This window comes from Pongo pygmaeus, chromosome 7, assembly GCF_028885625.2.
Source record: "Pongo pygmaeus isolate AG05252 chromosome 7, NHGRI_mPonPyg2-v2.0_pri, whole genome shotgun sequence".
Classification (NCBI taxonomy): Eukaryota; Metazoa; Chordata; class Mammalia; order Primates; family Hominidae; genus Pongo; species Pongo pygmaeus.
In genome coordinates, this window is record NC_072380.2 from 30,772,404 (window position 1) to 30,785,644 (window position 13,241).

The following is a 13,241-nucleotide window of genomic DNA, read 5'->3' on the forward strand; positions in this document are numbered from 1 at the left end:
AGTTGGAAATGCATGATACAAGAAAGGCCTAGTCTATTTTCAAACTAAAACTTATTACTACACCCCTTCATTTCCTGAGTTTGTTCTTTCATTTTACCTCTCTTATTTATACTCTCAAAGGCTAAGATAACCAAGGCAGAAAGACGGCCCCTCCCCCCCCCCAAAAAAGGTCAAAAGATAGGGCCACTCAACACCTGCTGAGAAATATGGCAGTTTTATTTCTTGGAATTCCAAGGGCTATATAGATATTTTGTGACCCTAACACTATTTTGCTATCACCCATGAGCAAACAAAAGCATGCTCTTAACCACTATACTACCCCTAAGTCAGAAATGCCACTCCTGGAAATGTATCCTAAGCACTTAGTTCAAATGTAAAAGCTCAAGGTACAAAGATTTTTTACAACAGCATTACTCAAAATAACAAAAAATTGAAAATAACTAAGACTTTAACCAAATGTGGCACATCAACTTCATGAATTATTAAAAAGCAACTGAAGGCCAGGCGCAGGGGCTCATGCCTGTAATCCCAGCACTTTGGGAGGCCAAGGCGGATGGATCACAAGGTCAGGAGCTCGAGACCAGCCTGGCCAAGATGGTGAAACCCCGTCTATACTAAAAATACAAAAGTTAGCCAGGCACGGTGACGGGCACCTATAATCCCAGCTACTCGGGAGGCTGAGGCAGGAGAATTGCTTGAACCCAGGACGCAGAGGTTGTGGTGAGCCGAGATCATGCCAATGCACTCTAGCAGCCTGGGTGACAGAGCAAGACTCCGTCTCAAAAAAAAAAAAGCAACCGAAAATTCTGGCAAGATAGAAAAGTATTTAGAAGTAAAAAATAAACTCAGCATATAAAAGTTTTAATATAATTATTGATATTATAAATTAATATACATATGAGTAAGGTTTGAAAACAAATATGGAGAATTAGAATAGCCGGTATATTAAGAGGGCTGTGGGGACAAAAAAAAGCACTAGGTATTATAAAAGACTTCTTTTAAATCTCTATTACTGATGGAATTTTTTGTGTGCAATAAATAACTGTGTGGTGAAGAGAGGAAATCTGTTCCTTTCAATTTAAAGAATACCGGCTGCGCGTGGTAGCTCACACCTGCAATCCTAGCACTTTGGGAGGCAGAGGCAGGTGGATCACCTGAGGTCAGGAGTTTGAGACCAGCCTGGTTGACATGATGAAACCCCATCTCTACTAAAAATACAAAAAAATTAGCCAGACATGGGAATGGGGCCCCTGTAATCCCAGCTACTTGGGAGGCTGAGGCAGGAGAATCACTTGAACCTGGGAGGCAGAGGTTGCAGTGAGCTGAGATCACACCATCGCACTCCAGCCTGAACAACAAGAGTGAAACTCCGTCTCAAACAAACAAAAGAATCTTAACTGCCGGTCTGAAATAACTCTTCCACAAAGTATTTTTTATTTTATTCTCACATTAGAAACAAACACAAATAATATAACCAACTTTAAAAGGATTTGTGAAGCTTGGATATATAAAATACTTTGGAAACCAGGAACTGAGCACTGTTAAAACCATATACATTTTCACGAACATTGGATTCTTGGCAATAGATGGGAAGTATACAAGTCCTTTAATAATCAGATTTTTTAATAGTGTATGTTACCAACTTTCTCCCCCACCCTATCCTGTAATTTATTTAGTCATCCAACAAATATTTACTGAGTGCTTACTACATGTCAGCAATTAGGCCAGATACTGAGGGCAGAGTGGCAAACAAGGAACCACGTCACTACAATGGAGCACATCGGGAGCTCTGTCAAAAAGAGTAGTGCTATGGGAACTCAAAGGTTATACAGTGAATTCACACTGAAGAATGAGAATAATATGACTTTTAAGCTGAAGCTTAAAAGAACAGGACAGAACCAAAAGAGGGTAGGAGGTAAGAAAGAATATTCCAGGAAGAAGAAATAATATGAATAAAACCCAAGAGGCAAGAGAGAATAAAGCATGTTGGAGGAGCTACAAGTCAGTATCACTAGGACAGAGTACAAGGAGAACAGTATGACACCACACCTAAGAGATAATTAGAGGCCAGATGAGGCAGGCACATAGGCTGCAGTAAAACATGGACTTTATCCGAAAAACAGTAACAATCAACTTGAGCTGAAAGCAACATGATCCAATGAGAAAAATCACTGCTGTATGAAGAATGAACACGAAAGCAGCTAAACCAGGAGCCCCGGTCAACAGCTAATCTAGCAATCCAATGACCGTGGCCTGAACTAGAGTGGCATGGTAGCCTTTAGTGTTTACACCCAATATTTCCAGCTCTCTTCATTAAGGAAAGCATTCACTTCGGAGCTCCCTATGGCTGGGAACGTAACTCTGGCCAATAAGTGACTTGTGACTAACTCTGGCCAATGAGCTGTGAGAGGATGTGACATGTGTCACCTCCAGGCCACAGCACTTTACTGCTAGTGCAAGCTCTTCCAGAGTTAGTTTTCCTGCTAGCACAGAACTCACAAATGTTTGAGCTTCCAGCTGCTCTGTCAGCCTGGGTCCTTGACTGACTGTAACTAGCTAAGACTTCTGCCAATCCATGATAAACATGTAGTATGAAGGAGAAACAAGCTTCTGTTGTTTTAAGAAACTGAGATTTTTGTGATTGTTACCACAGTTTATTCTACCCTGACTGTTAGGGAAAACCCTGGCCAACCAAAGAGAAGTAAAACCCTACAAGGGCTCTTCCTGCTGTTGAATGGGACCTGTTTGTGGGGAAGATGAAATTCGCTACCCAATACCTGTAGCCTAAACTACAAAATGCAAAGACATTCTTGAGCAGGTCAAAGGCTCAAGTGGCTTAAGCCTGAAAGTGGCTATGCCAATGTTTAAAACAGTTTTTACATTTTTGTTTACAATGAGTTAATTCTATGTAAATTTCATTGGAATGACAAACAAACCTAATATATATTATAAGAATGACAGGCCTACTTTGATTTTTTAAAAAGCTTTGCTTCCAAATCAGTTATAAAACAGCTTGTAGGATGTGTAAAAAATTAACATCAATAAAAATTATTATTGCTACAATTTGAAGTAGCTAAATAATTTCAGCTGTGAATTAAGTTCCACTGACATTGTTTAAAAGACAATAATGTAAGAGTAAACTAAACCCAAAGCAAGCACAAGGAAGGAAATAATAAATACTGATGTGGAAATAAATAAACAAACAACAAAAAAAAACACAAAACAGAAAAGCCAATGAAACCAAAGGCTGGTTCTTTGAAAAAATCAACAAAATTGATGAACCTTTAGCTAGACTCACCAAGAAAAAAGGGAGAAAACACAAATTCCTAAAATCAGAAATGAAAGAGGACACTGGGTGCGGTGGCTCAGGCCTGTAATCCCAGCACTTTGGGAAGCTAAGGCAGGCGGATCACCTGAGGTCAGGAGCTCAAGACTAGCCTGGCCAACATGGCAAAACCCTGTCTCTACTAAAAATACAAAAATTAGCTGAGCGTGGTGGCACACACCTGCAATCCCAGCTACTCTGGGGGGCCTGGGCGACAGAGCAAGACTCCATCTCAAAAAAAATGAGAAGGGATATCACTACTGACTTTATAGATATCAAAAGGATTATAAGGGAATACTTTGAAAAACCTCAGACAATGTAAATGATGAATGAATAAACTCCTAAAAGGCCACAAAGTACTAAAAGTAACTCAAAAAGAAATAGAAAATCTGAGTAAACTGAAAAGAAAAAATTCTTACAAAGAGCTTTCCACAAGGGAAAGCTGAAGCCCAAATGGCTTCACCAGTGAATTCTCTCAAACATTTTAAAAAATAATAACAAAGTTTCACAACTCTTTCAGAAAATAGGTGAAAAGGGAGCACTTCACAAATCGTTTAAGGAGGCCAGAATTACCCTGAGAAGCACCAGAGAAAAACAAAACTACATACAGATCAAGTCCCTCAGGAATAGAGATGCAAAAATCCTGACCAAAATACCAGCATATTGAATACCACAACAAATAAAAACGATTATACACCATAACCAAGTAGGATTTATTTCAGGAATAAATGCAAGGTTGTTTGAACATCTAAATATCAATTAATGTTAATATATCATATTAATAGACTAAAGAGTGAGAAAATGCTCATCTCATTAGATACAGAAAAAGCATCAGACAACATCCTGTACCCATTTATGACTAAAAACTCTCAGTCAGATGCGGTAGCTTATGCCTATAATCCCAGCACTTTGGGAGGCTAAGGGGGATGGATCCCTTGAAGCGGGGAGTTTGAGATCCACCTGGGCAACAAAGTAAAACCCCATCTCTACCAAAAAAAAAAAAAAAAAAAAAAGTTTAATTAGCCAAATGTGGTGGGCATGTGCTTGTAGTCTCAGCTACTCCGGAGGCTGAGGCTTGCTTGAGCTGGGGAGTTTGCAGGCTGCAGTGAGTCATGTTCATGCCAGCAGTGAGCCATGATCATGCCCGTACTCCAGCCTGGGCAACAGAGTAAGACCCTGTCTCAAAAGAAAACAAACAAAAGGCTGGGCGCGGTGGCTCACGCCTGTAATCCCAGCACTTTGGGAGGCCAAGGCGGGTGGATCTCGAGGTCAGGAGATCGAGACCATCCTGGCTAACAGTGTAACCCCATCTCTACTAAAAAGACAAAAAAATTAGCCGGGCATGGTGGTGGGTGCCTGTAGTCCCAGCTACTCGGGAGGCTGAGGCAGGAGAATGGCGTGAACCCGGGAGGTGGAGCTTGCACTGAGCTGAGATTGCGCCACTGCACTCCAGCCTGGGCAACAAAGCAAGACTCCGTCTCAAAAAAAAAAGAAAACAAACAAAAAAAACCACCTCTCAAAAACTAGAAATAGAGGGGAACTTCTTCAACTGGAAAGGGCGTGTACAAAAACCTGCAGTAATATCATGTATAAGAGTGAAAAACTGAATGCTTTGCCCCTAAGATCAGGAACAAGGCAAAGGCAGCTACTTTTACTATTCAATGTACAGCCAGTCCAGACAAGCAAGATAAATAAAAATTAAAAAGTTCACACTGGAAAGAAAGAAAGAAAACTGTTCTTATTCACAGATGACATAATCTTGACGTAGAAAATCCTAGGGAAACCACACAAAAAACTAAGAGAAATAAAAAACAAGTTCAGTCAGGTTACAGAATACAAGATCGATGTATTAAAAAAAACTCTTGTTTCTATATACTAGCAATGAACAATTCAAAAAAAACAAAGAAAACAATTTCATTCATAAGTGAGATTGAATCAGAATAAAATAACTGCTGGGTGTAATGGCTCACGCCTATAATCCCAACACTCTGGGAGGCTGAGGTAGGAAGACTGCTTGAGGCCAGGAGTTTGAGACCAGCCTGGGCAACAGAGCAAGATCCTGTCTCTACAAAAAAATTGTAAAAAGCCATCCATTCATTGACTGGAAGATCTAGTATTGTTAAGATGGCAGTTCTTCCCCAAATTGATTTATAGATTCAATTCAATCCCTATGGAAATCCCAGCAGGCTTTTTTGCAAATGTTGATAGTTTGATCCTAAAATTTATACAGAAAAACCAAAACAATTCTTGAAATAAAAAAGAACTAAGCTGAAGGACTTACATTTCTCAGTCTCAAACCTTAATTACAATGCTACAGCACTCAAGATAAATGATACTGGCATAAAGATACACACAAAGTCAATGGAACCAAATTGAGACTCCAGAAATAAACTCTTTGATTTATGGTCTACTAATATTCAACAAGGGCGCAATACAATTCAACAGGGGAAAAGATCATCATTTCAAAAAACGATGCTGGGACAACTCCATAAGAACACACAAAAAGATAAATTTTGACCCTTATGCTAACCCATACACAAAAATCAACTCAAATATACTACAGACCTAAATGCAGGAGCTAAAACTACAAAACTCTTAGAGGAAAACATAGAAAAGAATTTTCATGACCTGTGTCAGGCAAAGATTTCTTAGATATGACACCAAGAATACAAATGATAAAAGAAAAAACTGGTAAGTTAGACTTCATCAAAATTAAAAACTTTTGTACATACAAAGACAAGACACTATTAAGAAGATAAAATGACAAGCACTTGCTTGGAGAAAATATTTGCAAATGTATATCAGATCAAAGAATGGTAGCCAGAATATATGAAGAATTATTAAATCAATAGGAAGAGGAAATATACCTCAGTTTTTTTTATGGGCAAAAAAAAACTGAATAGACATTTCACCAAGGAATATACATGGTCAATAAGCACATGAAACAATGTTCAACATCATTACTCATTAAGGAAATGCATATTAAAGCCACAATGATAGCATTTCACAACTATAGAAATGGCTATGATTAAAAAAAAAAAAAAGCAAAGAATTTTAAGCGTTAGCAAAGATGAGAAAAAACTGGAACCCTGATACATTGCTGGAGAAAATGTAAAATGGTACAGCTGTTTTAGCAGTTTCTTAACAAGTTTAATATAAATTTGACATATGACCCAGAAATCTACTTCTAGGTCTCTATCCAAAAGAGATAAAAAGATATGTCTACACAAAGACTTGTACATGAATATTCATAGCAACACTATTCAAAACAGCCAAAAAGTGAAAATAATGCAAATAACCGTTAATTGGTGAATGGATAAACAAACTGTGGTACATATATCCATACTATGGAATACGCTTTAGCAATAAAAATAGAATGAAGTACTGATGCATACTACATGGATGGAACTCAAAAATATGCCAAATGAAAAAAAAAAACACACAAAAGACCACTTACTGTACAATTTCATTTATAGGAAATATCCAGAAAAGGCAAATATACAGAGACAGAAAGCAGATTATTGGTTTTCCGGGGCAGGGATGGGAAAAGTCACCACAAATGGGCACATCAGATCTGTTGGGGGTGATGGAAATGTTCTAAAATTGGACAGTAGTAAGAGCTGCAAAATTCTGTAAATTTACCAAACATCTTTGAACTGTACACTTAAAATGAATGAACTGTACGGTATGTAAATTAAACCTCAATAAAGTTTTTTTAAAGAGGTAATAACCTAAATTTTAACTACAGCACAAGACTATTAATATCCTAAGAGCTTAAATTCTCTTATTGTCCCATCCTTTATATTCAACAAAGTGCCTATCAACATGAGTGCTGAACTGAAAAATGAACTAGCCATAACTAAATGGTTTCCTCCTGAATAATCTGAATAAAAACCAAACAGTCCTCAACAATTTTACTAACCAGAATTTTGTTTAGAGCCTGATGATCCTCCATGTTCTACCTTTGTTTTCTTCTTCTTTGACGATGATGATGATGACTCAGAAGATGCTGAACGTTTTTCTACTACAGGAGTGGAAAGAGCTCGTTTTTTGAACAGCTCCCTTTCTCTCAACAGGCTTGGATCCATAATGCTACAAAGAAAAAATAAGTGTCTTTAATACAAATTCAAGTCACTCAAACCTGCACTCCAAATCCATAGATCTCAACAAGTTACTTCCCAAACAAAATTATCTTATTATTAGTTCTCTAGCACTTGTATTTATTCACTTATTCATGTACTCAAGAAATATTTCATTAGCGCTTATTACATGTCAAGCACTGTACTAGCCATTATAGGAAAAAAAGAGGACAGGCATAGTGGCTGAAGCACTTTGGGAGGCCGAGGTGGGCAGACTGCCTGAGCCCAAGAGTTGGAGACCAGCCTGGACAACATGGTAATACCTCATGTCTACAAAAAATACAAAAAATTAGGCAGGCATGGTGATGTGTGCTTACAGTCCCAGCTACTCGGGAGGCGGAAGTGGGAGGATCACTTGAGCCTGGGAGGTCAAGGCTGCAGTGAGCCCTGATAACGCCACTGCACTCTAGCCTGGGTGACAGACCAAGACCCTTGTTCAAAAAAAAAAAAAACAAAAAAGAAAGAAAAGAAACAGAATTATTCCCTAAAGCTCCAGAACTGTGCTGTCCAATATATTAGCCACTAGCCACATGTGAAATGTGGCTAGTTAAAATTGAGATGGACTTTCAAGTGTAAAAACACACAAGATTTCAAAGATTTAGTATAAAGAAAAAACTATTTAATTATTAACGAGATATTTTACATTAATTACATGTTGAAGTGATACTATTTTGAATATACTGGGTTAAATAAAATGTTAAAATTAATTTCACCAATTTTTCTTTTAAAATATGGCTATTAAAAAATTAAGAGACAGTGTCTCACTGTGTTGCCCAGGCTGGAGTACAGTGGTGTGATCATAGCTCAATGTAGCCTTGAACTTCTGGGCTCAAGCAATCCTCCCACCTCAGCCTCCTGACTAGCTAGTACTACAGGTACACGCCACTACACGCAGTTAATTTTTTTAAAAACTTTTTAGAGACAAGGTCTTGCTATGTTGCCCAGGCTGGTCTTGAACTCCTGGCCTCAAGCAATCCTCCTACCTCAGTCTCCCAAAGCACTAGGATTACAAACAAGAGCCACTGCACCCAGCCTAGAATATTTTTAATTACACGTGTGGCTCACACTTCCCACTCCCATTATATTTCTATTGGACAACATTGCTGTAGAAACATGAGGATTACAGGGCAGAAATTAGAAGAAGGTGGATTTAGGCTCACTGCAAAAAAAAAGAGAACCACCAGAACTGCTTATAAATAAAATGGCATATTTTTAAAACTGGTGAGCTCTCAATTATTAAGTGATGAAGAGGCTGAATTATTATACTATTTGTTAGAAATGTCTACAGAGAGCCGGGCACAGTGGCTCATGTCTGTAATCCCAGCACTTTGGGAGGCTGAGAGACCAGCCTGGGCAACATAGTGAAACCCTATCGCTACAAAAATTAGCCGGTCATGGTGACACACGCGTGTAGTCCCGGCTACTCAGAAGGCTGAGACACGAGAATTGTTTGAGTCCAGCAGAGGTTGCAGTAAGCTGAGATCCCGCCACTGCACTCCAGCCTGGGTGATACAGCAAAACTCTGTCTCAAAAAAAAAAAAAAAAGTCTACAGAAAATTTCCAATTTGGAGGGAGGTGGTTTGAGGCAACTTCTATGTTGTGGTTGTTGTTTGTCTAGTTCTAAAATTACAACTCAAAGCAATTTCACTACAACCAGGGAAGCTACAGGTCAACCAACAAGAATTCTAAACACACCTCTCTTCTGAACTCTGCTAGAACCCTACAGAGGGTCTATGAAGAGCTCAAGCTGACTATATAAATGAATTTCACCCTGTTAAGACTAGTGTCAGCTGGGAGGAAAAAGACTCATACTTTGAAAGCTTTTAAGCACAGATAGCTCAATAAATATGTTAAATGAACAACACATGGAACAACATCTTTAAATTGCTCTGGTCCCATTATTACTGGTTTCACAAGCCTTTATTAAATATCTTCTGTTTGTGAGGCACTGTGCTCTAAGCTTTGAAAGGTTACGGAGGATAAATCCTTGTCTGCACGCCGCTTAGATTTGAGAAAATGGAAGCATTGAGCTAAAAATTTTAAATATAAGCATTGATAAGAAATAATCAGAGTGAACTTCAATTAAGGCGTGAACAATCACTGGACAGTGAATCAAAAACCTGCCTTCTCTCAGTTTCAATTTTTTTTTTTTTTTTTGAGACACAGTCTCGCTCTGCCGCCCAGGCTGGAGTGCAGTGGTGCAATCTCAGCTCAATGCAACCTCCGCCTCCTGGGCTCAAGCGATTCTCCTGCCTCAGCCTCCCGAGTAGCTGGGACTACAGGCGCGCAGCACTAAGCCCCGCCAATGTTTGTATTTTTAGTAGAGACGGGGTTCATTCACCATGTTGGCCAAGCTGATCTTGAACTCCTGACCTCAAGTGATCCGCCCACCTCAGCCTCCCAAAGTGCTTAGATTACAGGCGTGAGTCACCGCACCCGGCCTCAGTTTCAATTCCTAAAGCCATCTGGCTAGGCAACCCACAAGGCCTCTACATTCAATTTCATAAGTAAAATGAGGACGCTATGAAAGCTGTCCACATCCAGCCCAATTGTAATAAGAAAATGTGTATGTTATTTTTTAAATAGTAGTCATAAAAACACGTTATTTCAGTATTACTATTTTGAGTTGGATCTGAAAGAAGGGAATGATTTACCGGGCTGAGGAAAGTAGGAGACAGCCTTGGGAAGAGGGAAAGCATGGGGCCAAGAAGAAGAAAGGAGAATTGTCAAGTGAGAAGGTGGGGGCAAAAAGCAGATTGTAAATTTCTAGAACAGGAAACATTTGTGTCTTCTTATTTCACGTTGCAAAGGCAGGACCTTAATCTGGACTTTTAAAAAATTACTCTAAAAGATTTAAATAGGGAGGGAGCAGCGGCTCACGCCTGTAATCCCAGCACTTTGAGAGGCCGAGGAGGGCGGATCACGAGGTCAGGAGTTCTAGACCAGTCTGGCCAACATGGTGAAACTCCGTCTCCGCTAAAAATTAAAAAAATGTGCGGGATGTGGTGGCGGGTGCCCGTAATCCCAACTACCTGGGAGGCTGAAGCAGGAGAATCGCCTGAACCAGGGAGGTGGAGCTTGCAGTGAGCCAAGATTGCGCCACTGCACTCCAGCCCGGGCGACAGTGTGAGACTCCGTCTCAGAAAAAAAAAAAAAAAAAATGTAAATAAAGCCGTACAGTTTACAACAACTAAATGCTTACAGTATATGACCCTCGCAACTCTAGGAGCAAACAGGTATTAGCGTTATTCCTATTTTAATACGTGAAATCTGAAGTGAAGCTGTCTGGTTAAGGTCGCACAGATGGAAGAGCCAGGGCCAGGACCCAAACCTTCTGACTCCTAACTCAAGTGCTCCTTACACCAGACCTGGAACGCTCGTAAAGGCCTTTAAAACAAAGGCCACCTGTGAAGTTCGGGAACGTTCAAAGGCATCTAGGGCAGAAGGCTTCGCAATGTCTTTCACCATCACGTGCTCTGCCTAACTTCTCCTCCTTTTTCAAAGACTACTCAATATGTGTACTAAGTTTTAGATCTCTGGACCCCCCCATGGAGCAAACAGGCTACATCACCATGTCCATTTTACAATTAAACAAAACCACAACTCAAGGAGTTGGCTGGTTCCTCCGTGGGCAGACATGGAAAACCCAAAAATTAAACTGAAATCTGCCTCCAAGCCCACGATTCTTGCCACCATTCGACCTCTTTCAACCTTACTACTTCCCCTCTCTTTCACTTTTGGCCAACCTCGTTAGTGTCCCTGGCACCTCAGGACCCGGCTATGAAAAGCGAGCTGCTTCGCCCTTAAATGACCGAAGTGGGGAGGTGGGCGAAAAGGGGGCCGCAGCGTTGTTTAGACTGCAGAAATCAACTACTATCGTTAAAGTTTGGGGATCATCATGAACCAAGTCTCCAAAAGGTAGCCTAGAAAGCAGTCCGCGTATGAGCATCATTTTAAATCACAGCCTTGAGCTGGCTGGACCCCGCGGCTCCTCAAACTCCACACACAAGTCGCTTGGCTACCGCGCCCGTGAACTTGGAGGCTTGGAAGAGGCACAGTCAGGCAGCAGACCGCGAATTTTCCCTCTTTCCAACCCAAAAGTTTGCTCAATGAACCTCTGGCCTAAAGACAATGCTCCGGGGAACGGTTCGCGTGCTGGGTGTTTCGCTTCGAGAACGGCGGTCCCAGCTTCCCGTGAGGTGGAGGTCACGCTCAGCCTCCCGGAGGCGGCGGCGCGCCTGGGTCCCAGGGAACAGCATGCCGGGGCTCCGCGCCCCTCACCCCGCGGCCGCAGCCCCTACCTGAGAGAGAAGGGCAGCCTCGCACGACTCTCCGCCCCCTTCCTGCGCCTCCGCCTCAGCCGGCCGCCCACGCCCGCACTGCACCCTCTTCCTGCTTCTCGTCAGCGCCCCCGCCTGCCCGCACGCACGCCCAGCGCCGACCCGCCAGGTCGGGGTCTCGCCACTGGCGGCGGCGGCGGCGGCGGCGGCGGTGGCTGAGGCGGCGACTCGACCCGGGACTCCGCCCGCCACTTCCCGATCTGGTGCTAGGAGCTCACTCCCGGCAACCACCGCGGCGCCAGGGCAGCCAAGCGAGCGCATGCGTCATTGCGTGCCCCGCCTCCGGTGCCGCGGGAGCGGAACTATCCCGCTCTGGCGTCCTGGAGCCTCCATGACAACGAGGGAAGGGCTGGGGCGGGGCCGAGGAGGGGACTGAAGTGGGAGGTGGCGCCACGGAAGATGGAAGGCAGCTTTCTTTATAGACTCTTAATTAAAACTGCTACAGCCTGCTCCGGCGTGCGCTGGAATGTGGTGAACCCAACCGGCGACGCTATCTTTCAATGGTTATTTTGTGTTTTTTGTCTTTTTCTTATTAGAGACGGGATCTCACTGGGTCGCCCAGGCTGGAGTGCAGTGGCGCGATCTCGGCTCACTGCAACCTCCGCCTCCTGGGCTCAAGCCATTCTCCCACCTCAGCCTCCGGAGTAGCTGAGATCACGGGCGAGTGCTACCACGATGGGCTATTTTTGGTTATTATTGTTGTTGTTTGTATTAATAGGGTCTCACAATGTTGCCCAGGCTGGTCTCGAACTCCTGAATTCAAGCGATTCGCCCGCCTCGTCTTCCCAAAGTGCTGGGATGACAGGCGTGAGCCACCGCGCCCGGCCTCAACGGTTCTTTTTTGAGTTTACCCCAGTGCCACACGCTAGCACCTGCACACCGAGAACGCGGTTCCAGCTCTTTTACAAGCGAAGAACAGAGGGCCAGGAAGCTAATTAATAAATGACTTGCTCAAGACAGCACAGCTAGCAAAGGCAGCCTGATGTGGAGCCCAGCCCAGGCTCTTCCCTCCACCCCTGTGAACTGTCTTAGAAAAGGATTTTGGATTTAGAAGCCAGATAAATGGGTGGAAATAAAGCAATGGAAAAAATAATTGTGGTTGCCCGAACCCTGCAGCGTGGCAGGCCTTCCGTCACTCTTATAACCTAAAGCGGCAGTACAGCCAGTGCTCAGCCATTCTGCGGCTGTCGTTGAAGTTCTTAACTACCGCTTACTCTTCAAGTTACTGAAACTGTGGCTCAGTTTTCTCATCGGGGAAATGGGGATAATCATTGTACTACTACAATGAGTTACTTGCACTGGACTGTGGTGAAAATTAAATGAGAAAATACCTAAAATTTTATTCAAAACTTGGGAAAAAGTCAAAAGATAATATTTTGTGACTTTTATTAGTTTCATTCTAGAGAATTTTGTAATAAGCCTACTTGATCATCTTGA

General features: G+C 42.2%; 1 protein-coding gene across 1 annotated transcript in view; it reads right to left on the minus strand.

Annotated features, from left to right (window-relative positions):
- The window catches only part of GTF2E2 (general transcription factor IIE subunit 2), an 81,878-nt gene extending 69,760 nt beyond the window's left edge, over positions 1 to 12,118 (minus strand). The window contains exons 1-2 of the mRNA XM_054497933.2: positions 11,766 to 12,118; positions 7,248 to 7,417 (exon numbers count right to left, since the gene is read on the minus strand). Coding sequence (XP_054353908.1) covers positions 7,248 to 7,413 — 166 coding nt within the window. The 5' untranslated portion in view covers positions 7,414 to 7,417; positions 11,766 to 12,118. The remainder of the gene's footprint in view (positions 1 to 7,247; positions 7,418 to 11,765) is intronic.
- Positions 12,119 to 13,241: the final 1,123 nt, after the last annotated feature.